Consider the following 25,289-nt stretch of genomic DNA (forward strand, 5'->3'; position numbering starts at 1 on the left):
AAAGGGGCCTGATATTTACAGTACGTCATTAAAAAAAAAAATCTTGACGTTCTTAAGGGTCATTCACACTGGGCACACAAACTGAAGGCAGCAAAAGTTGCTTTCTTTTTCCCCCCCTTCAATCTTGGCATACATATATATTATTTTTTTATATATATATATGTATAAAAATAAATATATATATATAAAAAAGAGAGAAAAACACATCCATCCATCCATACATACACACACACATATGCATACATTCCCATACATACACACACACCCCTACTACGGTGTATATACTTCTGATTAATATCCCTTTCCAGAAATGTTCCATAAGCATCTTGGATGCTCTTGAGTGGCAGCTCTGTGCATGAAGAAAGCAGACAGTGCTGAACAACTGTGTGGCTATGCACCGGTCCCCATTCTTGCTTCAGCACACTGTAGACCTTGTGTCCTTCTGCAGCCACCAAGGGCGGGAAATCTAGACTCCTGTGATAATTCCTTGAACAGAAAGTCAGTGTGCATCAGCTGCCCACCATCCTTAAGAGAAGCCAGCACGACTCTCTGGTAAAGGTTCTACAGCAAATAAAGTCAACGCAAAATGTACACTGACATCCCATGTCCCGGCAAGGCAGGCAGGTTATGCGACGAGTAAGGGCGAAGGTTGGGGGAAGAGAGGGGAGGAGGAATCCTTGATCACGGAGATGGCCATTTCCTTGGCCTTTGACCCATCACACCCTAGGATGCCGCTCTTTGGAACTCCCCGCCCATCCTCTCCATCACCTCTCCTCCCTGTCCCAGGCAAGGAGAAGGTGGTTTGTGGTACAGCACACTCTACAGAGAAACAGCGGAGGCCGCACAAGTCAGTTAGAGTTAAGAAGTTTACACCCAGCGCTTCTACTCAAGTCCAGTCTTAGCTTGTTTCTTATGCCCCAAGTAGCCCGCTTGTGTCCACAGCAGTCGAGTATTATCCAGTGAAGACACCAATAACATTAGCAATGTTAAAAAAAATAATCAGTATATATATATATATATATATATAAATATATATATATATATAAAATATATATATATATGTGTGTGTGTGTGTGTGTGTGTGTGGTTAAGATATACATATATGTATATATAGATGTGGTTAAAATATATATACATATATATATATGTATATGCATGTATACACACATATATATGTATGCATGGGAAAACCCATCAAATACACCCTTATAAGTCTTCCTGGCTCTGTTATTTAGCAGCATAAAAAGAAAAATAAAATAAAACAGTTCAAAACCCAAAGGTGAATTCTGTGCGGCGGGTGCCTTGGGGAATGTTCCTTCCGGAGTCCATCGTCCGTACTGAAAGTGCTGTGCTCTACCGATCCTTCATTTTTAGGGTTCATTTGGATTAGTGTTTTGTTTTGTTTTGTTTCATTCTGTCCAGGCGAGAAATCAGGCTCCAGAAACAGGGCTGTTTCCCCTTCTTTTCCGCTGCTCACCGTCTCGGTTTTTCACATCTGTCAAAGAGGAGAAGGAAGGAAAAAAAAGAGAACAGGGGTTAATGTTTGTGATGGGGGTGCAACTAGGGCAGGGAAGGGAAGGAAGGGTGGTGACTAATGTGTTTAAGAGCACATGGTGTTAAGACATGGCATGACGTCACTGGTGGGGTGAAGTGCTGTGCAGATGGGGCAAATCAGCTGAGAATCTCGACCCCACAAATGAGTAAATAAATTCTATTCCCCCAGGCTCACCTAAACAGAGCAGGGGGGATATTCAAACAAAATTTTAGAGCAGAATCAGTGGCTTATCACAGAAAAGCTGAGTTTCTTGTTTGCATCTTTGCACACCATACACACAAATACACACAAACACAGAAAAACAAGGCTAAGCAATGCATGCAGAGACACACCCTCAGCTCTCCACCTAGCCTCTTGTTTGGGTTGGAAGCAGTGCAGACAACGAGGCCCCATGCAGGCAAGAAGGTGAAAAGTAAGTGCTTTTCATTCCACTAGATGCTGTGAGTGGGGGTTAGCACCAGAGAACAGCAGTGGCCTGAAGAAGCAGCAGGAGAAATGAGAATTTACCCTCCCCTGCAGGTCCCAATACTAATTCTACAAGAAAGAGGAAGAGGAACTTAAGCTTAACCAGCTTTTTATCTGGAAATTGATAAGCTAACTACTCCTATGACTCCTTCCCATTTTTGTGGCCAACACATTGCCTCTGGAAACCTCCCTTAGTGCCAATTATCCCATTACAGAGAGGGACTAGTAAGAGAAACTAGCAAACCCCTTCTGCCCCCATCATGACTTCTCATGGGGTATTTTTGTTTGTTTGTTTGTTTCTCATTGTATTTATTACTATTTATCACCTTTCAAACTTTGTGGGGTAATTGTGAGTTACTCTAGATTTTGGGAAAAGGCCAACATTAAGTCTGGTCTCAGACCTCAGACTTCAGAGGTTTTACTTGCTAGAAGTTTAACTCTGAAAGTCACTCTATTATGGTCCCTCCATCAATTACTTTCCCACTGAAATTACAGCACACCAGAAAAATTCTCTGTATACAGAGCAGTTTTCATCATGCTGGCAATGCCAACGCCTCTCTGGCTTGGACACAAAGCATTTTCACACCCAAATGAAGCACTTGCTATTTGTAACAGCCTTAGCCACCTAGCCAATGGATGTCTCCTCTTTTGAAGATACAGCCACAGAGAACCCTGGATCTCTCTCCCTTGTATTCTCCCCTTGAGCCACTGCCACTGCAATACTGCAGAAACAGGAACAATCTCCTACATCTCTGTGAAGGGGATCCGAGTTCAGAGTCACAGCCAAGTGCTCATTAGCAACCCCATTTCTATGTCTCCCTCTACACAGGTAGGATGATCCCACACCAGAGGTACACACGTAGCTTGTGCAAGTCAAGATACCCCACTGAGTTCACCAAAGTGCTCAGGTGAGAACCAGGAATTGGTTTCTTTACGTGTCTGTGCCACAGATGGTGTGTAACAGCACTCAGATGACACATGCACAACACAGATCTCTGAACAAACACTAACCCCACAGGGCCTTTATGTCTCCCACCTCACATCTGAAACAGGCAGCTCTGCCTTCGCCCAGGGTCAGACTTAAACCTGCTGTATTCCATTCACAGTCCTGACTGCAGCCTCTCAAACCACAACTCTGGACAGGACATGGACAGGGAACTGTGAGCACAGTACAAAAACACAGGGTGCTCTCCCTGGCCTTTTGAAGAACAAAGAGGCAAAGGAGAATGTAGGCTCAGCCTTGAGGGAGTCTCATAATGGCTTTCCTCATTCTGCGCACAGCAGAGCATCCAGAAGCCACAGAAAAAGGGCTTGGAAGACAGGGGTGGTCAAATCCTAATCAGTTAAGGATTTGTCTTTGTCCAACAGTATGCTCAGAGTTGCATACAGGTAAGGTACAGAGGGATACAGACCCTCCCCTGCCTACCGCAGCAACATGAACTCCATTATCCTATTCTATGGTAAAGAATACCTGGTAAAGAGATACAAAGGGCCTGTCTCTGGGAGCCATCCCCATCCAAGTCCTGAGAGCACACCTGAAACAAACAGCTGCCCTCTGACACAGGGAAACTCTGTCCTCACCCCAGTCAGCCCCTCTGTTCTCTGGCCCATGTAGGACAGAGAAAAGAAGTAATCAAATAGCACTGGTGCCAGAAGTCAGCAGGAAGCAAGCTCCCCCCCTCTTTCTCTTTCTCTCTCTTTCTCTTTGTGTGTTTCATCCTTCAGGACACAAACCTGCAAGTGCGCTCGTTTAACTCAAGCTGCCTCGACTTGCAACGTGAGTCTGTGAATTTGCAGGAACATTTACAGGTCTGGGGATCTTGTACAAACAAGTGCTTTCTCCTCTCTGAGCAAGGCTCACAGTGACTGCAAAAAGGCAAAAGGAAAGATGTCTAAGCTACAGCGCTTCAGCAGAAAGAAAATACACATGCAACACCCTGAACATCAAAGCAATCCCCTTGCCCCCTCCCGCAGCCCCCATGCTGCCAACTGGAGTGCCGTGGGCTGATGGATTTTCCAGCAGCACCTCAACAGCCCCAGGACAGCAACCCCTTGCATTAGCGCAGAGAAAGAAAACAGGCCTTCTGCACAGTATTCACAAATGCTGCATTGGATCCATTGGCTCAGGCCAGAGGGAGGAAGAAGGGGAAAGCAAGGATGGGAAGGTGAGAGGTCCCAGCCAGCTATTGACACATCAATGAAAGGAATTCTCTGAAGTGGACTATTGGAGTAGAAAGAGGCCAGCGGCTAAACGAGTTAAATACACAGGGTCTCTCCTCCCCTGGAAAGCAGATGGGCTCCAGCATCACATGCTGACCCCTGCAGCCAGACTGCCCTCCTTTCTGTAAGCCCCATCCCAACCTCACCACCTAGGAATCGCCTATGGAGGGGCTGTGAATTTACAATGCAGAATTTTGTGAACCACCATGAGAGAGGCAGAGCGAAAGAGACAGAGAGAGACAAGCCACCAAATCCAGCAGAATGAGAGGAAAAAATAAAATAGAGAGCCCCCCCCTGGCTCCCCAGCACCCCCTCTCTGGCTTCCCACTGTCCCACCTCTCCTCTCCACCTGTGACTCCACCAGACACACACGCACATGTGTACACGCGCGCGCACACACACACACACACACACACACATGCATGGCAGATGCCAGCCTGCCTGTCACCAGTCATCATAGCAGTGAGGACACGAGACAAGTGGTGGAAAGCAGATGACAGAGTTACAACCGGAAGGCGTGAAGAGGTGCAGGGTACTCGTCCACCCACCACACTCTTGTGCCTTGGGACAATGGTCACCACTGCTGATTAGACAGCCAAGCAAGCTAAAGCCACCTTCCCTGAGATAGCCTTAGTGCCAGAGCAGTGCCACCACCAGCGCTGCCCCTGCAGGATCTGCAGCCCACCAGTGACTGGGAGGGGAGGGTGAGATTTGAGCGAGCAGCAAGCAGGCAGATTGCTTTGGGGAGAGGGAGGGAAGAGAGTCTACAAGCAGAGGACACAAACGTACAAGCTGAGTGGTTTGTACCGGCCTTTCTTGCGCTTTCTCTTTTGACCCTTCCCCCTTCCTCGCTTTGATTTTCTGGAAGAAAAACAAAAAAAAAAAAAAAAAAAAAAAGAGAAAGAGAGAGAAGGGGAAAGAAAGGGAGAGATAGAAAACGGAAGAAAACGCAAGGAAGAAGAGAAAAAAAAATACAGCCATGTGCCTTGCTGGGAGGGGAGAAGCACATGAGGCAGGACTGGAGGGTAAATCCCAGGGCTGAAGCACAGATCTCCACCTCGCACGCACATTCACTGGCTCCGGCGCTCCTGTCAGCTCTGCAACCAGCCTGCCCATAGCCAAGCCAACACCAGGGAACTCAGCAGAGACCACCTCCTGCAAGGCTGCTGCGAGCAGAGGTGGATCTGCTGGAGCCTCAGAGGGGCACCTGCCCCCTCCAGGGAAAAGGGCAGGGGGTGAGAAAGGGAGAAGGAACAGAAAGCTTTGTGAAAGCATCACGCCACCGCGGTGAGTGCAGACAACCATTCCAGGCGACAAGCACAGGTGCACAATGACTGACAAAAGGCAACCTGAGTGAAAGGGCTCTCTTCAGGGAAGAGGAAAGCACTCTGACCTGACGCACTGCTCAGTACTGGGCCTAGGAGGGGGCAGCTGAGCTCCAATAGCTCTGCTGCAGGGTGGGCAGCAATCCTGCCTTGGGACAGGAACACTCCACAGACAAGGGAAGAGATCTGATCTCAGAGAGGGCTACCCAACCTGAAGGCTTTGCTTATCCACCTCACCTCCTGCCTCCGGTTCAGAGGACTCCAGGAGACCTTACTTGGATGCCTGTAACATCTCCTCTGGCAGCCTCTATTCTGAGTACTGAAGAGTAAAGAGGGGGAAGAGGATGGCCTGACCTAGTTATTTTACCCAGGAGATAATCAGCAAGCAGCTTTCAGTTCTTCCCTCCTGTCACCATCCACATGGACCTGCCAGACAGACAAGCAGATGGAGCCAAGGTACTGACTCCATTCTGAAAAATTTACCGGTTGCCTCTGATTCTTGGGCAGGAGCAGAGCAGGCAGGGGATAGGATATGCAGCCCTGGACACTAACCATGGATCCCTATGGGCCATTGAGAGCACAGGGAGCGAGGGAGGCTGGAGCCTGTACTGCTCCTTGAGCCACATTAGCACAGGAGCAAGGGAGAGACATGCAAGGAGAAGGCCCTAGGCAAAGCACCAGGGCTTGTCAGGCAAATGAGTCCCAGCTCCGAGGCAGTTCAGCAAAGGCTCCCTCGTTCCCTGGTGCAGCCCACCTCGGGAGAGAGCTGTCAAAGGGAACTGGAGGGATAGAAGAGAAAGCACCATAGGTGTCTCCTAGGCCCTGTTCAAGTTGTCTCACTGGAACAAGTGTCAGAGCATCAGCTCAATCCCAGTTCTGCCCTATATGTCAGGCAGGAGTCACAGGGAGACGGTGAGGGGAAGAAAATCAACCTGAAGGGAGGAGAGGGGTACCAATATAACAAGACTTTCAATCTGGCACAAATCAAAGCACACCAGTCTCTCCCATCCCTTCCCTTCTTTCCCTGGGGAGTGCAGAACCAGCAAAGAGCAGGCAAAGTGCTGTTAGAAGAGGAAAAGTGAATGCAACACAGTCCGAGCTGGCTGCTACACCCACACCCCATCCTCACCAGAGCTCATACAGACCAAACTCTCGCACACCTTCAAACTACAGAGCCACACTGATCAACCGTCCCCGACACGGCCGGGCTCAGAGAGGACTGTTGGCTGCACGCAGTCTGATACAGCCAGGAGCAGATTTCCAGGGGGAGGAGGAGAGGCTGGAAGGCAGCTAGAAACATACAACCACCAGGAGAGGGGTAAAAAAAGCTCTCTCTCTCCTGTTTGCTCCCTCGGTCTCAGATTCAGCCTCATCTCCAAATATTCACTCCTTCCTCTCCAACTCCGCACCTCTAAATGGCAGAGTTGCTTTCCCAGTCATGCACAGTCCAGCTGATCCTCTCGCTCAGAGAGATCATTCTTCTTTTCAACGTTGTTTTGTATTTTATGCTCATCCCTGCAACTACTGCAGGATTAGAACTTATTTTTCTACTTTCCAGGAAGTAAGTGACTTAACCTCCTTCAGGCCACTAAAGCAAATTCATCAGATTTAAGTAACCCCTTATGAAAGTCTTCACCAAGACCCAGCTGGGACATCCACCTCCCTTTACACCCTCCCAGATCCCCACCCAAACAAAACCAGTGTCACATCCTGCATGGCATCGGTCCTGCCTCCACCAGGCCTCTACTTCCACCTCTCCCTGTAGCCAGCAGAGTTCCTACCAAAGCTGCTGTGAAAGAAGCCAGCAAGTACTCACTCAAGCAGCAAGAAAAAAATTAATAATAAAGAAAGGCAGCAATTTGCAGTAACCAGAAACACCCCAGGAAGAGGGAAGGGGAGAATGGGGGCTGCACCTTGAATCCATTCCAGCAGGACAGACATGACGGGACTTCCCTGACTCGGGAAAAAGCATTAGGAATGACTGCCATGGCCATGGGTCATGCAAGGTCCATGTCTGGGGTATGAAGGAAGGACCATCAGATCTAGGTTTCTGTGACCACCTGGAATGGATTCAGAGCATCGCCCCATGCAGTACCATATGCCATTTCCAAAAACACCTTCTTAAAGTGAGTATATCCAACCAAAGAAAAGGGCAAGGGGCAGTGGGGAGAGGAAATGACAACCAACCACCAAAGGAAAAAGGAGGAAAGGCTTGTCACTTACTTTTCTTGTTTGTTTTTGACATCTTTCTTTGGTCTGTGGGGGAAGACAGAACAAAGGCCTCATTAGAAGAGAGCTTATCATATATACTTCTTGTATTATCCCCAGCTCCCACCAAGTCCAGGTCATGCACAGGCAGCATTGCAGGATGCCCACGGCACCAGTTAAATGGTCCGTCTCCTTGCTGGTAGCTAGTGCCAAAAGATTCCAGGATGCAGGCTAGCACTGTCCACCTGTGATAGCTAGAGATGGAAGAGCCCTGACAGCAGAGGGCTTCTTTTCCCAGGCTCAGCCATCCCACTGCAAACCAACCAAGAAGGCTGCAGAAGCATCTGAACAAGAGTCCCAACCCAAAGGCAGAAATAAGGAAAGGCTCAGAGTAAGTTTATTGCAAGAGGAACCAGGGCTGCTCCATTCTCACCTGCAGTCACATTTACTGTGCTGTAAGAAGCTCATGTGTGATATGTGCTGACTCTGATGGGGTTTAATTCTCATGATCTGGAATGAAAGAAACAGAAAGGGTCACTGCCTGTTCACTCTTCACGTTCACAGTCCCAAATCAGGCTGCTGTGCAGCAAAGCACTCACACCCCAGGTGCTCCTGGGAAGAGCAGGGCAGAGTTCGAGCTAGCTCTGAGGCCCCGTTCTCCCAGTCAGGGAAGGCCTTTGATCACAAGCGAGCAGCAACACCAGACTTGTGCCAAAGCTCTGTTTGCTCATGCATGCCCTGTGCCAGCACTGGTGGACTGCCTTGGAGACAGGCATGGGAGAGGGTGTACCCCCATAGCAAGGTCCTCAATGAGCCCTCCCTGGCTGATGCTGTACAGACAGTAGCTGAACATCCAGCCTGCTTGTGCAGAAGCCACGCTTCAGACTCACACAAAGGTCCCAAATGAAAATTCCAAATCCAACTCCTTTTCCTTAAGCTACCATTCCTCCCCAGCTGACATCTCACTTTCTCAGTAACTTGACACACAAAACAAATCTGGAGATCTGTGTTTAAAAGAGTCCTGCAAAACCCATACCCCAGCCCCAGGTATATCCAGGGAAGTTATTTAGAAGCTATGGAATACTGTCACATTCTCTTAACCCAGAACATGGCTGGAAAATAAGCTCTAGAGATCTGCTTTATTGTCTCTGACCCTTTACAGGCATGCAGGCATACCAGTCAAGAACTGTAATTCAGCCTGCCACTTCCTCCCAAAGGAATGGGAGGAAGAAAACCATCCCTAGCTACACCAAGTTAGTACGGCTGGAGCCTGCAAGTGGAAAAGCAGTATGGGGAACCATAAGAGAGCACAGGCAGGTTCTCCAACACAGTTCAAACACAACCCAAAATTCAAGTAAAAGGACCTGCTGGTTAATCACTTAGCACTGCACATCTCTCATTGATATTAAAAATTCACAGCATTATTTACAGCGGCCATTCAAGAGGCTAAGGGACAGAAGTAGGTGAGGAAGCTATGGCTTATGGGTAATGGGCACCAGCACAATTTTTAACAAGAGCTGCTCCAGTCTCACAAACAAGGGCAGTAACTAAGCTCTCTAAAGCAATTTGCATCTTTCCCCAAAGGCCCAGCCTTTGCTATCATGGCCACCTTCAGCAGTCTCCAAACAAAGGAGGAAGAGCCCAGTTTGTTTCATAGATCCCCTTTAACCCCTGCTGTAGCAGGATAGCTAAAGACCCAAATTCCCTGCTCTGTTGGTACAGGCTGACCTCACATGCCCTTCAGGAGAGACTGCTGACAGGTTCCCCCCTTTTGCCCTACTCTGCTGCCTTCAGAACAAGAGCTGTGTGTAGAATTAAGAATTGGTGCAAGGGCCCAAGGAGTATCTTCTTTGGGAACGAGGAGATAACACCATCAGAAATACTCCTTTGCATTCTCTAAGCACAAAGTGCTCCTTTGCAGAAACTCTCCTTTGCATGCTCCTACCTACTGTATTTGGGCAGGAGCCAAAACACAGACTCTCCTCTTAGCCTTAAATAGACATAGGCAACTCATCTTTTAACCCTGCGTGGTGTAACACAGAGCACCAGGGTCAGAAGAAAGGTTCCCTGGAGTAGGTTGCCCTTCCTCTGAATTAGCTGGGAGCTGGGACTTGGGGTGGCTGTGATGGCTGTCTTGCTTCCTTCCAACCAAGCATGGCAGATTGCAAGCTGGACCCTCACCTCCATTGTGACGTTGTACACATCCACAGGGACACATTCTAGGCCCTCATCGCCGCAGCAACCCGCACATCTCATCAGAGGCACACAGGATGGCTTGAATATGTACTCCACCTCATCAGGATACTCCTGGAAAATGTCCACCAGGGTCTCAATAGTCCTGCAGAAGCTGCGCTCGTAGACTTCCAGGAATTTGATAACTAAAAGAGGAATGGAGGGAATAAGTTAATGCAAACTTAGCTCAAGAATGTCTAGCGCTTCACCCCTTAAAGTGAGCCAGACAGTTGCAACACAACTACCCTATGCTCTTCACTAACAGTCTTGCAGGCCTTAATCCATTGTCTGTGCTCTACATACACACACATCAAGTGGAAAGGGAAAAAGACAATCTCCTCCTACTGCTGGAAGAGCTGCTTCATGGCAAAGGCAAGATGGACAAGAGAGCTCACTGCCTTCCTGGTACCATGATGCATGCCATAGGTGACTCTTTCCCAAACTTCTTCTCTCCTATTCCCCATACTTCTGATATGCTGCCACTAAGTGTATCAGCTCAGCCAAAAAAACCCAGAAGCTGCAGCAGATAATCTGCACTCTGGACTAAGGCCCTTCACTGGTTTGCCCTTTACTCCCTTTTAAAACAGTCAGTGGATGCCCTAGTGGTTTTAAAGCCAAAGCATCCTTTGTATGGACCTCAGCACACAGACACTCCCAAGAGCAAGCAGAGGCTCTGAACCATGGAGCTATGCATCTTCACCCTTCCTGTCATCTACCTCTTTTGGCCATGCAGAACATCCACCTCAGCAGGTCACCATGGAACCATGACAGCATCCACTACAAGTCACAGCCTCCGTGTCTCCACACTGACCACTTTCCCAGACCGAGGAACCAAGCCACCCACTGAAAGATTCAAAGTAGGCTTGCAGCACCCCCAGCATTAACCAGACTATATATTTGGCTACTGAACCACAATGAGACAGTGTGGGAGGGGGAACAGGGTGGATCTGCCATTATCCCATGCCTTCCCTACAAATGGAGCAAACACTAACCGCTTGCGATCTGCACTGATTTCACAAGTATTTCTCAATGTTTCCCAGTCTCTTGCCAAAGCTTCATTTTGCTGCTTGGTCAAGGGTTGGAGAGATTTAAAGAGATGAGAGATAGTATAGATAAGTACACACACACACAAACCCCAGGTGCTAGTACAGAACTGCAAACAGTGAGTACCTGGAGCCCTCCAGGCCTCCTAGCTCTAGCACCACACTGGCAACAGAGGATGTCTCACATGGAGCAGAGGGTAAGAGTATGCACAAGGAGATAGTACCTGCCCCATGCTGTTATGCACTATAATGATCCACCTGTACAGTATGCAGAGTCCTCCAGCACCAAGGTTGATAACTCAGAGTGATAAGAGCAAACTGCTTGCATCATGGAAAATAATGGTCTCCAGTAAGTGCTTCTAAGTGCCCTGAACTTGTGACAAACTGGCATAAAGGTTACTTTGCCACAAAAATGCAAAAGCTGCAGGGCTTGGAGCTCACAGCCCGCAGTTAATTGTTGAAAGTTAATTCTAGGTCATGCGGGGCTGACAGTGCCATAGTGCTGAAGTGCTGAGAGCGGGTACAAGAGGGGAGGAGCTTCCCCCCAAGGAATCTGAAGTGTCAGAGAGCGTGAGCGGCTATTAAAAGAGAAAGTGGCTTGTGAAAGGGAAATGTAGCCTGGCAGGCACGGACTGCTTGTTGGTATTCCTTGTCTAGAAGACAATGTTTCTGTTCCTTGTTCCTTCCCTTCCTCTTCCCTCCTCCCCTAACTGCCGCATGTCTCCTGCCTGTTCTCCTATCTTGTCTGTGACTATCTCTTTCTCCTCCTTCTTCCTGTTCCCCTTTGGAGTGACTTTAGTCACCGCCTATGTTCCAACAAGTTGAACAATTTAATACGTGGGAAATTCTGCGGGCACAAAGATAGTCGCTGAACTGCACTGTTGATTATTCACACTGTGCCAGACACAGGATCTGAGAACTCTGGCAGTAAAGACATAGTTCAGGTTAAAAATGCTTACAGACCTGCGTCAAGGGGAGGGATGGAAAGTAAGAGGGAGGGAAAGCAGCAGTTACCTGTGCTGCTCACCACACCAGTCTGGGGCATAAAGGAGGCAGAAAATGAGAGCAAAAAAGTGAAGTGAAACTGACTGGCATCTGTCATGCTTTCCTAAATATTGCATTATCCAGGCATTTGGATTACACCGGAGAAACGATACTACAGAACAGGCGCCAGAACAGCAATTCAACTACTTTTGCCGGGCCTTTACTGTCACAGCTGCACCCTGACAACTATACTTGAGATCTGAGAGATTTGACAGGACTAAATCGTTCGCATGAAGAATTTGGGAGTTTCTACCTTTAACACATTATTGTTTTCCAAAGTCTGAATCAGCCTCTGAAAATGAACCAGGGAATCTTTTCCTAGCTGCCAGTCAGAAAATCCTGCCACAAAAGGCACATTGCCTTATTTTGCTGGACATAGAGCATTCACATGGAGACTGCACAACACTCCATAGTTCATTTGCACTGTTACCACCCAAACCAAACCAGAGCACAGGACTGAGGTACAGTCAACCTCACAGCAAAGCCCTGCCCCTTCTACCCTACCTACACTTACTCCAATGTACTGGGAGTTGTATCGCACACTTTGCTGGGCTAATTCTGCCTGTGCTTCCTTTCCATTGGTTGTGCCACAAATGGAAGAAGGTCCCTTTCATGGGGAAGCACAGGAAGGTCACCGAAGGACTAACACCACTACGTCTGCTCCCTTCCTGCAATCTGGGCTTCAGCCCACATTAGAAGTTAATCCCACAATTAACTCACACTCCTACCCTGCAAAACACCTCCAGATTTGAATCAGAGGTTCTTCATTGCGAATGGAGGGGGAAGGAAGGTTAAAACACAGACAGGACCCACATTAACTCTTCAAGGCAGAGTTTAAGTTCAAATGTGGAGCAGTTGAGTGAGAACAGGCTGGACTAGAAAAGGAGAAGTCTCTGATCATTTTGTCTCCCTCCCCATCAATGGCTTAGCAGCAATACAGACACACTGTTATTTTGAAAATAAAAAGTGCAGCCACAAGTGATGGTGGTTTCCTTTATTTATACCAGAAAATCTTTTCTCATGAAACAAAAGAGTGTTTGTCTGACTCCTCTACAACTTCCTCTGCCACAAAACACGTGGAAGCCTCTCTTGAGCTCAAAAGGGTAGGGGCTGAAGCTAAAATAACAGTCTCCAACCAGAGTAAGTCCATCCCAAATAAAAACCTGTCACAGTTTGACATCACAGAGAAAGCATAAATGGCCAAAGATATAAACCCACCTTTCAGCCCAAGCCCCTAAGAGCTTCAGAGGAAGGAACTACAGGACTGTCCTTGGGTAACAGAGGCCAGTCATCATCTCCTTTTCACAGAGGAGAAACTGAGGTATAGAGAGAGGACCTCTAAATTCAAACCACAGGACACAAGCAGAGCCAGGAGTCCTGAATTTTATTTCACAGATGTATCTACACTGCAGAACCTGAAAAAGCACCAGACAATAACACTGAAGTCTCACCACTTATATTGCCAGACCAGCTTCTCCTGCAATCCCATCAACCTTCTTGTGACAGAAGTTAATTCTGTTTGATTCTTTTCCTCCCCAGGAGGGATTTGTTGGGCACAACAAATGGCACAGATGAGGACACTAGCTCTTTTCTACCAACAGCAGAGAACTGGTTACCAAAATAAGCCTCACAGCAGGCTCCATCTTGATCCCTCTGGAGTCACTGAACCTTCGTCTGTTGACTTCAGCAGGAACAAGGGTCAAGCGCAACAGGCGGCAGCGCACCGGCAAATCAGAAATTTGGACACAAAATCACAAAATGGACACCGATCCCAAGCACAGCCTGCCACAAACCCCTGGCAACACACATGGAGTCTGTCACACCAATAAAGTTACAGAAATTGAAACTGACTGCTGCAAAAAGAAAAAAAAAAAAAAAACAACAATCTGGGCCCACAGTGCTGGAGCCCTCTGCTGACCTCTGGCTGGAATAACGCTGAAGGTCACAGCCCGTGGGGACCCTGCAAGACGTCTGCCAGACCCTGCCATGCAACAAGTGATCTGCTCTGCTATGCAGGTAAGGGGAAAACACAGCCAGGATGGTCTTAAAGCAGGTGATGATCATCTCAGCCTGAAGGTTCCAAAGTCCACAGCCCTTTTATCCCACTGCTGAACTGAGGACTGCGGACAGAAGCCAACCTCCTGACATGCACAGGGCTTCACTAGACAGGGAGCTCCACAGGAGACATCTCTGACTAACCCAGGGGCTGACTGCCCTTCTGGTCCACATTTACTTGCATGAACCAACGAGGCAGGGGACACTGTCACATCCTGGCCTTTGGGCAACCGGAAAGACACAAGATCACAGCAGCTGCAGAGACACCACCTTGTTTCCCCACCAGGCAATGGTCTTGTCCATAATGGACAACCAGGAAGCAATTAATAGAACCCATGAGAACCTATCAGAACCCTAGAGTGCCATTCCCTGAATGTGCAAAGTCTGCTAGCCCAAACCAGAATAAAAAAGTGTATTTTTCAAGCCTGGCTCTTTAGAGTGCTTAGCAATCTCCTGACTGCAGGGTACCTGAGACTGCTAGGAGGCATGAGCCCAGAAAATCATCCTGGACTGCCCCTTTCTCCTCTTCCTCAGAGACCTGCTGCCTGGGGGGTGCTCCGGCCTTTGTTCAGGGACCAGCCCTGGCCATCCAGCCGGGCATCACTAGCACCGCTGGGAAAGAGGCAGGCAGCAAAATGTGACAAATCCCTTCCTACAGCACTGTGGCGAATCCCCAGCAAACTGCGTGCCGCTACTCAGCTCTTTGTGCGCGCCCGTGTGTGTGTAGATATATATATATATATAAATATATATATATAAATGAGGGCGAGTATGTGCACCAGCGCACGCACGCAGTTTCACTCGGAGTTGTGGTAAGCCAGGGGCGGGCTGGGCCAGCCCTGCTGCCCGCCCTGGCACCGCGGCCGCCCCGGAGCCCGGCCCCACGGCCACCCCCGGCCCCACGGCCCGGCCCGGGCCCGCGGCGTGGGGCGGGGGCGCTGCGGCCGCCACCAAGGGGCTGATGGCGGCGGCGCCTCCCGCCGGCAGACCCCAGTCCCGCTCCCCGGGAGGTGGCGGTGTTGGCCACCGGCGGCTTCGGGGGCTCCTTCCCCCAGCCCCCGGCCATCCCCGCCCGCCGGGAAGCCGCCCAGCGCTTACCTTCATTGGGTTTCCGCTCCCCATCCCCCAGGGCAGGCGCAGCCTTCGACAACTGCAAAGACAACAGAAAATCAGTCACAACGCGGAACCGTGACGCGGTCTCGGCGCGGGGGGTCCCGGGCAGGGTCCCCGGTGGCCCCGGTCCCGCCGCCCCTCCGGGCAGGAGGCGGAGGGAGCCCCGGCGGGAGGGGGCGCCCCCGAGGCCCAGCCGCTCCCCCCGGCCATCCCGGCGGGCACAGAGGGACCTTTTGTTCCCCTGTCCCCCGGGAAAGGCGAGAGGGGCTCGGGCGGGACGGCTCCGGGCCGGGCGACAGGGCTGGCAAGGCGGCGTGCCGGCCCGAGAGAAGGCCCCAAGGGAGAAGCGCGTCCCCGGGGAGCTGCTGTCAGGGGCCGCGGGCAAACACCGGGAGCAAATGCGAGCCCGGCGGAGAGAAGTAACGGGGAGACCTGCTGCTGCCGACATGAACGATGGATCCGGGCACCGCTTCTCCCCGTAAAGGTGAATGTGGCCCGGGAGGGCAGAGGGAGGAGAAGGGCAGCCAGGCACGGAAGGACATCGCTCCCCTCTCAATGTCACAGATGTCTGCCACCCAGCAGCGGTGGCCACGGAGGTGTCGGCATCTGGCCGGGTGTCAGGGCGATTAACTGTGACAGCACCACTTTGCCCATGGACGCCGCCAAACCGCCCGGGTTTTCTTCCTCTCTGATGGAAGGGAGGGCGATGTGCGCCCTCACCTAGTGGTCCCAGTCCCCAGCCCCTGCGTGGATCCCATTCCTGCACTCCACAGCTTCCCCTGGGCCAAAACCGAAAAGGCTGGAAGCTCTGCAGTCCTTCTTGCTGCCTTTTGGGACTAGGGACATTTCCAAAGCACTGATGCAGGAAGGAGTGGTGACAGGTAACCCACCCCCAAAATGCTATGGAGAAATATTACACCACTTTACTAAGGAAGTATTTTTAATTCCAGGTGAAACAAGAACACCACTCTTCCTGCTCTTCGTGAGGGCTTTAGCTCTGACGTAACTTTCCAGCCAAGTCAGGTTTCCCCCTGCTGTTCTGTTCTGAACCAAAATGGAAAAAGCCAAGCTTTCTTCACTTCTCCGAGGTATGTTGCCACCTGTGCGATGCCATCCACCCCAGAACCTCCTGCCTTTAAGCAGAGGCCCATAAGAAGCACGGGAATCCATACAAAATACTGCTTTGTCAGCAATACGCTGTGCACAGGTTAGAAAAAGGCCCTCTGATGTTGTAGCTGAAGACAGAACTGAATTAAGGCCAAGTCCACCCCAAGCTCACAACAGGAATCTGCCAGCTATGGTCTTCTAAGCAATCCGGTGCACAGGGCAGCACCACCATCCAAGCAGCTGAAAATGTCAGCTTTTAAAAGGAGGGGGCAAGAGAGCCAGCTAGAAGCCCCTCTCCCAGACATTCCTTTGTGTCTGTGCATAGTTCCCTTTGTCTAAGGTCCCCCTGACCGAACTTGTTTCTCATTTCAATCAAAGTCTTTCTATACCTGGGCATAACTTAGCAGCCCAGACCTGAGCTGCCCCATGTGTGGATCTATTTCTTCTCTGGGGAGGAGGGGGGCTGTGTGCCCAGTCTCAGTGCTGTGACAACACTTTAAAAAGCAGGTTCCTAGAAACAGTTTCATTCCTGAAGTGTGAAGGTCACTGCAACAGCACAAACAAAATGGAGGCAGCGGAGGCTGCAGTGGCCTTCCAAAGCCACTCAGTGCCTGACAGTCTATGGGTAAAAACAAAACCGCATCAAGGGCAGAAAAGCCTCAATCTGCTATGGCACAGGAAGAGGATCACAAGCCAAGTCAGTTTATTCAAGTCACAACGCCCCCAAGACTTTTCACAGAGGGATTTCTGGTTCACACACAAAATGACCATGACAGACTGAGCAAAATTAGCTTGGAGACACCTTGAGGGTCATTTTTACCCATTCTCCATGCAAAACTACCCAGCCAGCTGCCAAGCCCACTGCCTCCTCATATGCAAGCCCACAGGCTGCACAAGTGATGAGAAGCGGAAGCAAGCCACACACACGCTTTCACCACTCACCTGTGCCTAGCCAGCACCTCACCCTGCCCCTGATGTAGTGGAGCAGGAGCCAGAACACTCTCACAGGGCTCACCTGGACCTGGGATGTGATCTGACCCCAAAGATGGGAAACGGGATCAGTGCAAAGTGGGGAAAGAGCTTCTGAGCTTTCCCAAGGGAGCTCTCAGCAGAAACTAGAAAGGTTTCCCAGAACTATCAGTAACAGGCTCTCTGCTCACTATTCCAAGAAACTTTTCTGCCCTTTCAGCAGTGTCTTTCACCTGTGCCTAGTGCCCTCAAAGCACGTTCACTAGAACAGCAGGTGAGGCAAGGCCTTGTGCCTCACTTCAAAACAGTCTGCTACGTATCAGACATGGGGAACCAAAAACATTCCTTGGGACAAGCAGGCCAACTGCGCCCTTCGGTAGGAGCCTGAAGGTCATGCTCTCCTCTGCTGGTTTTTGGCATTACCCAACAGTTCTGTAACACAATTTCCTTCCAATAGATTTTCAGCATTTCACAGTAGTGTGGAAGCAACCCCTGGCCTGGCCTTGAGAGTAGGATAAATGAGCCCAGAAATGGGGCTGACAGAGGAAGCTCCTTTCTGTGCTCTTTGCAGGTTGTAGCAAATGCACATCCCTCTCTCTATAGGGTAAAACCTTCTCTAACAAATAAACCCACTTCACACCATCCACAGGTCTGTACCTTCCCTGCCTCTCTTCTCCCCCAGTCCCTGTCCAAAGCAAGCTTTGCTCTGAGGGGAGAGAAAAGGTTAATCAAGTCATTCCTCTCTAACCATCACCCCCCTCACCACCACCACCAGCACTCTTTTTCTCCCTTCCCCTCCCCCTAATCTGTGCAGGCTCATTAAAAGAGCTTTGTAACTGTTTAGGACTGGAACAAACAATCCATCCACTTTGAGAGGAACTCTGGGACAGGAGTTAAGGCACTTTTCGTCTTAGGCACTAGAAATTCTCAGCGTTTTCTGCTTAGGAGAGGGGGGGAATGGGACTCACTGCACTCCTTCTCCATTGTACAAGCAGACAGAGGTCAGTAATCCTGCAAGCTGCCAGCACAGCCAAGAGACCTCTGACAGAACAGACAGGAGAATGGATTTGGGGTTGCTCAGGAATCAGTGAGCCCCTCAGACGTCCCTCTCCCCTGCTCCCAAAGGAGTGCTCCTCTTTCTGGCCCATCCTCAGAACACAGGAACGGCTCTGGGGAAGGTGACCTGCTGCGTCCCAGCTGCCTAAGGGCTGTGGAAGCAGGCTCTGGTGGCTCCCCATCGTGGTGTGGTGCAGGGGCACAGCAAAGGCAGGCAGCCTGGTGGGTGTGTGATCATTAACAGTCTAGTCACAGCCTTGTTCTCCCTCCCTCGGTGTCTGATCACTGCCTCTTCCCAATGGCAATACAGCTGGTATATCCAGGTCCCTCTGCTGTTCTGGGCAGGAGGGGAAGAGCTCCCAGACCATCATCAGGAGTGACCTGTCACCACACTGGCAGCAAGACCCACAGATGAAGGAAGATGGGGAATAACCACCTGTCCCCCATTCTCTAGGAAAGGGAGGACTGGAAGGGGACAACAATGCAACCTCTCCAGTCCCATGCTGTGTGAGGACTGTGCACACCGCTCAGCACAATCAATCATCTGGGAGGGTGGCACTGCAAAAGTGCCTTTCCTTCCCTAGCCTGCATGGAAAGGCTATTGTCACCAGTGGAGGTAGACACTTGTAGCATCAGTGCTGCCCATACACGACCATGAAACAATTTCCCACCATCTAAGTCTTGCTGCAGGAGCAACCATAAAAACCACCTCAGTAAGGAGTCATCCCCCTGAACCCTCACCAGAGGAGCGCTGTGATTCCTTCATCCCTTCTCCCTCACTTCCAGGAAAGCTGCCTGACACATGCTGGACCCTGCTTCCCCAACTCAGACTCTGACAGGGCATTTATTTAATGCTCTCTTATGTGCCTGGCTACCTAGATAGATCAGCCTGACAGCCAGATAAATATTATCATCAAAGCACAAACCCTAGTCCTGTGTCAAGAGTCATGCCTCCTGCCATGCTCAGAGTCATCACCAAGCTGCCTACGTGAGATCTGGTGGTATTCCTAACGTTCCCATCACTGTGGTGCCCGGACGACCAACGGACAAATAAGGACAGAACCGAAGGGCAGATCTCACTGTCCATCTGCCCGAGCACTTACATAGCCCACATCACCCAGGTACCTGAACCTCTAGCTATCTCTCGTGTCTGTCCCTGCAACACTTCCCCCCAAACTCCTGTAATTCTTCCCTACCATTTTTTCCATCACTACATTGTTTTCTCATCTGCACCATCCTCCAGCCTAGGAGAAAAGGCAGCATGAGGTTTTGATGACAGATAGATCTCGGCTCTACCTGATCTGCCGTTTCCTCTTCTGGGGAAGAGGAAGGGGAGGGGAAAAGGAACAAGGGGAGGGTTAAAGGGTGTTATCACTGGACACCAATACAGACTTGTCTATACTATAGGTGGGGAACAGATGCTACTGTACAATTTTACTGAGGAGCTGGGAGGCAAAGAAACTCCTATTCTGGGTGATGGTGGAAAAACTCCTGGAGAGCAGAAACAATTGTCCCACCAGCCAAATCTGGCAGGAAGGCAGCAGGGAGCTGCTCTGTGCCACACTCAAGTGAGAGTGCGCCTCAGTTCCCGTCGAGAACAGCCGAGCCCAGCCTTATGTGCGGCTGTCACTGGATAAAGTAGAGATATAACAGGCTAGAAACAAAGCGTGCAGTGCTTGCATGACTTCAGTTACAGCTGAAATGGCTCCTAATTGGGGAGTTGCCTTTCAGCATCGGTGCTGAACAAACAATGTGAATAACTGATTAGTTTGCAAGAGACGTTTATTTTCACGATTCTGGGAGATGATCTGGCCCGCGCTCTCTCCAAGTGCCGAGCAGAAATGGCAGGAGAGAACTAACCTGTTAAAACCTTTTAAAAAACGTAATCCATGCCTGCCTCACGAATAGCCACGTTCACGTGGGCACTCTGTCTAAACCCCTTAATATCTCATGGCAACACAGCCCTCTTGACTCTTTAGAAAACATATGTATAGGACAGGTTTGCAAAGAAAGCTGCCCTTTTTTCTTTAAAAAAAGGAAAGGAGGAAGAGTTGGTTTCTAATTCCTCAAGAATGACAATGAGGTAAAAGTGACTGAAGAGGAAGAGAAAAATCCTTGGTTTTGTAATCTCGGTGCAGGAGATCTATATTTTGATTTTTTTTTTTTTTCAATCTGGAAGAAATTCTGGATCCATTTTGTCCTCTTTGATCTCTTATTTGTTTTTCCAGCTAGGCATTCTGAACTCCACACGGCGGCACGAACCCGAGCTGCGACCCAAGGCAAATATCGCCGAGGCAGCCTTTTGCAATGTCAGGAGACCCGAGGCTGATGCAAGAAGGCAGCGCGCTGCCTCCCTGCCCCGCGCCCCGGCCCCGGCGGGACCCCACGGCCGCGCCGCGCCGGGAGCCCCGCGCCGGGGCGCGCTCATGTGCGCGGGCACTCCGCACGGCGCTGCCGCTGCCCCGGGGCCCCCGGAGCTGCGGGAAGCACTGTCCCCCCGCTGCAGCACCGCACGCACACGTGTCTGTGCTGCGGGAACCCACCCGCACCCGGAGCCAGCGGCGCGGCCGCACCGCGCCGAGCAGGTGGGAGGCAAAGTGGGGGCGCGAGAAAACAAAAAAAGGGGGCGAAAAGTATTGTCGGCCGTCTGCCTTCCCTCCCCCCTCCGCTACGCGGGGCACAAAAGCCCCCGTCCCGCCGCTTACCTCCGCGCTCTGCAGATAGAGCAGCGCCGCCAGCCCCCAGCGGATCCAAGTGAGCAGAAAGTTCATGGTTGCCGGCGCACGCCGCGAAGCGGGGCCCGCCGTGCTCCGCCTCGCCGCCGCCGCCCCGCTGCCGCCGCCGCCCCGCCGCGCTTTCGCCTCCTCCGTGCCCGCCGCCGCCTCCTGAAGTGCTGCCGGCCGGGCGCTGCGAAGGATTACCGGGTAAGGGGGGTTCCTCTTCGGGGTCTCCGGTTTCACCCCTCCATAAGCCCGGCTCTCCGCCGGTCCCCGCTGCTGCTTTCCGTGGGCGCTCCGCCGGGCCGAGCGCAGGCTCCGCGGCCGCCCTGCCGCCGCCCGGCCCCTGCCGCCGGGCAGTCCGAGCTCCACAGCGGCGCCCGTCCGCGGCGCTCTCCCCGCGTCGGGGCAGACAGGCACCCGCGCCGCGCTCGCTCGGATTCGCGCACTCACGGCAAAGTTTGCGCGGAAACTTTCAATGCATCTCTTTTCCTGCGCGCCCTCTTCGCGGCGGCTGCCTCCGGCGGCTCCCCGAGCCGGGGTCGCCTTCCCCGGAGAAGGGGGCTGGTTCCGCCGCCCCTCGGCCCGACCCCTCTCCGCAAATCGGGGTGGTGGTGGCGGAAAGGACGAACAGAGCGTTTTCCTCCTGTCCTCTCCGTTACTGTCTCTCCCTCTCTCTGTCCACCGCTTAAAAAAAAATCAGAATAGTAATATATGAAAAAAAAAAAAAATCCAAGCTGGATAGAGAGGGAGGGAACTGGGGCGTGGGAAGGCTCTGTAGGAAAGGGAGGAAAAAAAATCCCAGCGGATCAAAGTATAGGTGGGGGAAAAATAAATTAAACGAGAGGATAAAGCAAGGCGGCAAGCTAACAGCAGGTCCCGGTGCCCGGGGAGGGCTGCTCCCGTGGCGCGCTGTCCCCCGCCGGCGCGGCGTGCGCTCCTCGCCCCCGGCGCGGCGGCAGCCCCGCTCCGCGCACTCCAGCGGCGGCTCCGCGCAGCAGCCCGACCCACCGCCCGCCGCTCGTCAGCACTCTGCAACTGAGCAGAGCAGCCACGGGGAGAGACGCTCCGGCAAGTCCCACCTCCTCGGCGATGGCCCGGCCTCCTCCCCGGCTTCCTCCCCGCCTCTCCACACCCCCGCGGTCTGTACGCCAGAATCGTAGCCCCACGACTCGCGCATTTCGAATCCAGCACCCTGCCCTGCTTTCTCGCCGCGCTTTCTGCCGTGCCGATGGATACATGTTCGGGTCAAAATTCACTTTGCCCGTGGGAATTGTTCCAAAGTCCAGCAGAGCCATTTGGGGAGAGGGGCGGCGGGGGACAAACTGTAATCACACCCATCATCTGACCACCCCCCAGGACGTGGCTTTTCAGATACAGGGATTTCTTAGCACCTATGTGTTAAAGGGCTGAAGGAACGTTATCCTCAGGTGGGTTTTATTTCTCTTAACTCAGTGGTATTCTCCCGTGGCTCCGGGGCCTGCCTGTGCTGGCTGAGTGGTGCCCGGCTGTGCAGAAGGGTGTCATACTGAAGGGGTGAAGGTTTTGCCAGACAAACCCCACCCTACTTTCTGAGAAGGTATTGGCAGGGCAAGGAGGCAGCCTTGTCTCGCTGTGTTTCGTGGTGGCATTCCCCAACTGAGCTACTCAGTTCCCGTCACACAGAATATTTCTTCATACTGCATACATAGTAACAATATGTGTGTGTCAACGTGCATCTTTCTCCTGCTTTCATCCTCCAAGGACCTTATGTGGCAGATGGAGTGGAAGTCCAGACTGGCAGATCCCTGATCTCACCAAGGGCTTGAGGAAGGGGTAGGAGGAAAGACACTAAAGAAAGAAAAGGCTATATTGTCATTTAAAAGCAGGTATTTCAATGCTGTGCCACAGACTCATAGTGATACAGGCAAAGCATTGGCTCTATAGAGGCACCTGCTGGCTGAGAGAAACACATGAAACAACCCCACCCCCCCCCCCCCCCACCTCCCCCCAAAAAAATCTTCGCTTTTGGTAGATCCTAGACCTGTTTGTCCCTTTGTTTAATTTTTAAAGATTTTGTGTCACCCCTTGGTGCAGAATGTGGGGATGGTGGCCTGGTCACCCTGATCCTGAGGAAGGCTGGGAGATGAGTGACAGGTCTGCCTGAGCAAGGAGCAGATCCCATCTGCCTCCTCCACTGCCCCAGCTGCAGGTCATGCCCCACACCCCTTGTACCCACAGTTTTCCATCTGGGCAAGGGTAGAAATCCAGCCCAGTTGAAAGCCTGAAGGAGAATATAAACCCTTTCTCCTCAATGATGACGTTCCTATAGCAGAGTGGTGGGTGTTGTTCAAACATTGCAAAATAATCTCTTTTCCTTTGCTTTTTCTGTAATTTTTTTACAAATTGTTGCAGAGGGTTTCTGAAGAAAGAAATACCCATCCAAAATAACTAGCGTTCCCCATATTCAGGATGCAATTGCCCAAAATGCCTTCCAAGAGACAAGGAGAATTCAACCTCCCCAGGAAAAAGAGGGGATATTTCATTAATGAAGGTAAGGCGCATTTAAAGTTCCCAGAGGCAGGAACCACTTTGACTCTGTCCCAGTTCACTGTGAACAGTTCCGTCTTTATTCCAGGCCTCTGCACTTCAGACCAACAGCAAGCAGATTAACTCACTCAATCCTTTTATTTGGTGGAAGGTCTTAGGTGCCTTTTCCCCTCGAGCTAGATGAGCATTCTATGAATGAAGGTAGCTCTACTGCAAATCACTTCCAATTCTAACACTCCTCTGGATGGACAAAATCCCTCCAGCTGCTGCTTTTAGTGAAGTCCCTCACAGAAACCCCACAGAAAACATTAAATCCATGAGTGGCAAGGGTCAGCCTTATCCCTGTAAAGCTACAATGTACTGTAAATAATGTACAGAGCCCAGCTTCTAAAATTACCACTACAGGATTGCTCATCTCGTTTTATATTTCATCTGGATCCTGTGATCTTCCCACCTGCCAACATCCTGTTACCAGGAGAGCAGTGTATGCGAAGTTTGTGCAAATGGTCATGTACTTGCTGAATTCTGGCACCAGCAAGGACATTCATGTGCTTTCCATGTTAACTTTACACCATAATAAATACTGACATTGCTATAGAATCTGCCGTGTTCGTGCTAAGCTCTGCTCACCAAAAAAGCAAATCTATCTGTGTCCCAGCTAGGCTTCTTTATTAGCCTTGTTACGCTCCCATGTCCATGGCCCCTGAGACAGAAAGCATCAACAGGCAGGATTTTAAATATGGAATACCTAAAAGCATGATCCCCATGTTTAGGAACTTAATGAAAGACGTGTGATTTTCCAAGAGGCAGGGTAATGACTTATTTGGAGCTGTGAGACGCTGAGAACTTTTAAGAATAATTTAGGACTTCATCTTGCAGATTGAACTCAGTCAATGTTTTGGCATTGACTTCAAAGGGCATAAGATCAAGCCTTATTTAGGGGCTCAAAATACAAAATTAGGAGCCTAAATTTAGGCATCAATATTTTAATACCTTGACCTGTGTTAGTAATACCCTTCATCTAGTCCCTCTCTTTAACCCCAAAAGAGATGAATGTCAATAACTTTTTAGTGACTTGCTTAAGAGAACCTGTGGCAAGAAACGCATTACCTGCACTTCGTTTATTTTTAATCCCCTCTCTCAGATCCCCAAAATAACAGCTGGAGCAATGTTAGTGGAGGAGCTCAGACTCACTTTGAAATTGGAACAGGAAATGTGAGAAATGTGGACATCAAAAAACAAATTAAAAGAAACAATATTTTCTTAGTATTCCATCTTGTGGGCAAGTCCAGGGGGATAATCCAAATTAGGAGAGAAGTCAGAGAAACAAAGAGTAATTTTAAGCATTTTAATGCCAGAGCTATTTCTTAATACGCAGCTCACTCACTGATTTCAAATATAGTCCCTCAGCGCAGAGCATGGAGGACAGAACAAGAAAAATCAACATTTTGGTATGGCCTTCTAGCAGACATGGAAAAAAAGGCCAGAATGGAGTTAACTCTTGGGAGAAGCAGCCAGGTGGAACAATCCTAAACATCCTGAGGTATTTCAGGTGTTCCTTTCCCTGTAAGAAATCATGGGGACACAAGTGCACTAAGCAAGCTCTGGCCAAGTTGGCTGCAATGGTCACAAAATGGTGAATCAATTAACT

The 25,289-nt window shown here is 50.5% G+C and overlaps 1 protein-coding gene and 1 long non-coding RNA gene across 11 annotated transcripts; one reads left to right on the plus strand and one right to left on the minus strand.

Annotated features, from left to right (window-relative positions):
* Positions 1 to 1,367: 1,367 nt before the first annotated feature.
* On the minus strand, positions 1,368 to 22,124 carry VEGFA (vascular endothelial growth factor A). Of its 10 annotated transcripts, XM_059841433.1 has the most exons (10): positions 21,563 to 22,124; positions 21,098 to 21,299; positions 15,246 to 15,297; positions 9,955 to 10,151; positions 8,207 to 8,283; positions 7,789 to 7,821; positions 7,479 to 7,625; positions 5,030 to 5,101; positions 3,755 to 3,886; positions 1,368 to 1,495 (listed from the first exon to the last, which is right to left on the minus strand). In XM_059841433.1, exons 2-10 carry the CDS (start codon positions 21,161 to 21,163, stop codon positions 1,474 to 1,476), a joined length of 798 nt encoding a protein of 265 aa, XP_059697416.1. In that variant the 5' UTR covers positions 21,164 to 21,299; positions 21,563 to 22,124; the 3' UTR covers positions 1,368 to 1,473. The 10 variants fall into 10 exon arrangements, with proteins under 10 accessions (XP_059697416.1, XP_059697415.1, XP_059697419.1 ...); XM_059841432.1 differs by having other exon boundaries at positions 21,098 to 21,808; XM_059841436.1 differs by lacking the exon at positions 7,479 to 7,625 and having other exon boundaries at positions 21,098 to 21,808.
* Positions 15,120 to 20,790, plus strand: LOC132324858 (uncharacterized). The gene is made up of 3 exons (XR_009485751.1): positions 15,120 to 15,744; positions 16,211 to 16,348; positions 20,621 to 20,790. It is a non-coding gene; the product is annotated as an uncharacterized LOC132324858 (long non-coding RNA).
* Positions 22,125 to 25,289: the final 3,165 nt, after the last annotated feature.

This window comes from Haemorhous mexicanus, chromosome 3 (assembly GCF_027477595.1).
Source record: "Haemorhous mexicanus isolate bHaeMex1 chromosome 3, bHaeMex1.pri, whole genome shotgun sequence".
Classification (NCBI taxonomy): Eukaryota; Metazoa; Chordata; class Aves; order Passeriformes; family Fringillidae; genus Haemorhous; species Haemorhous mexicanus.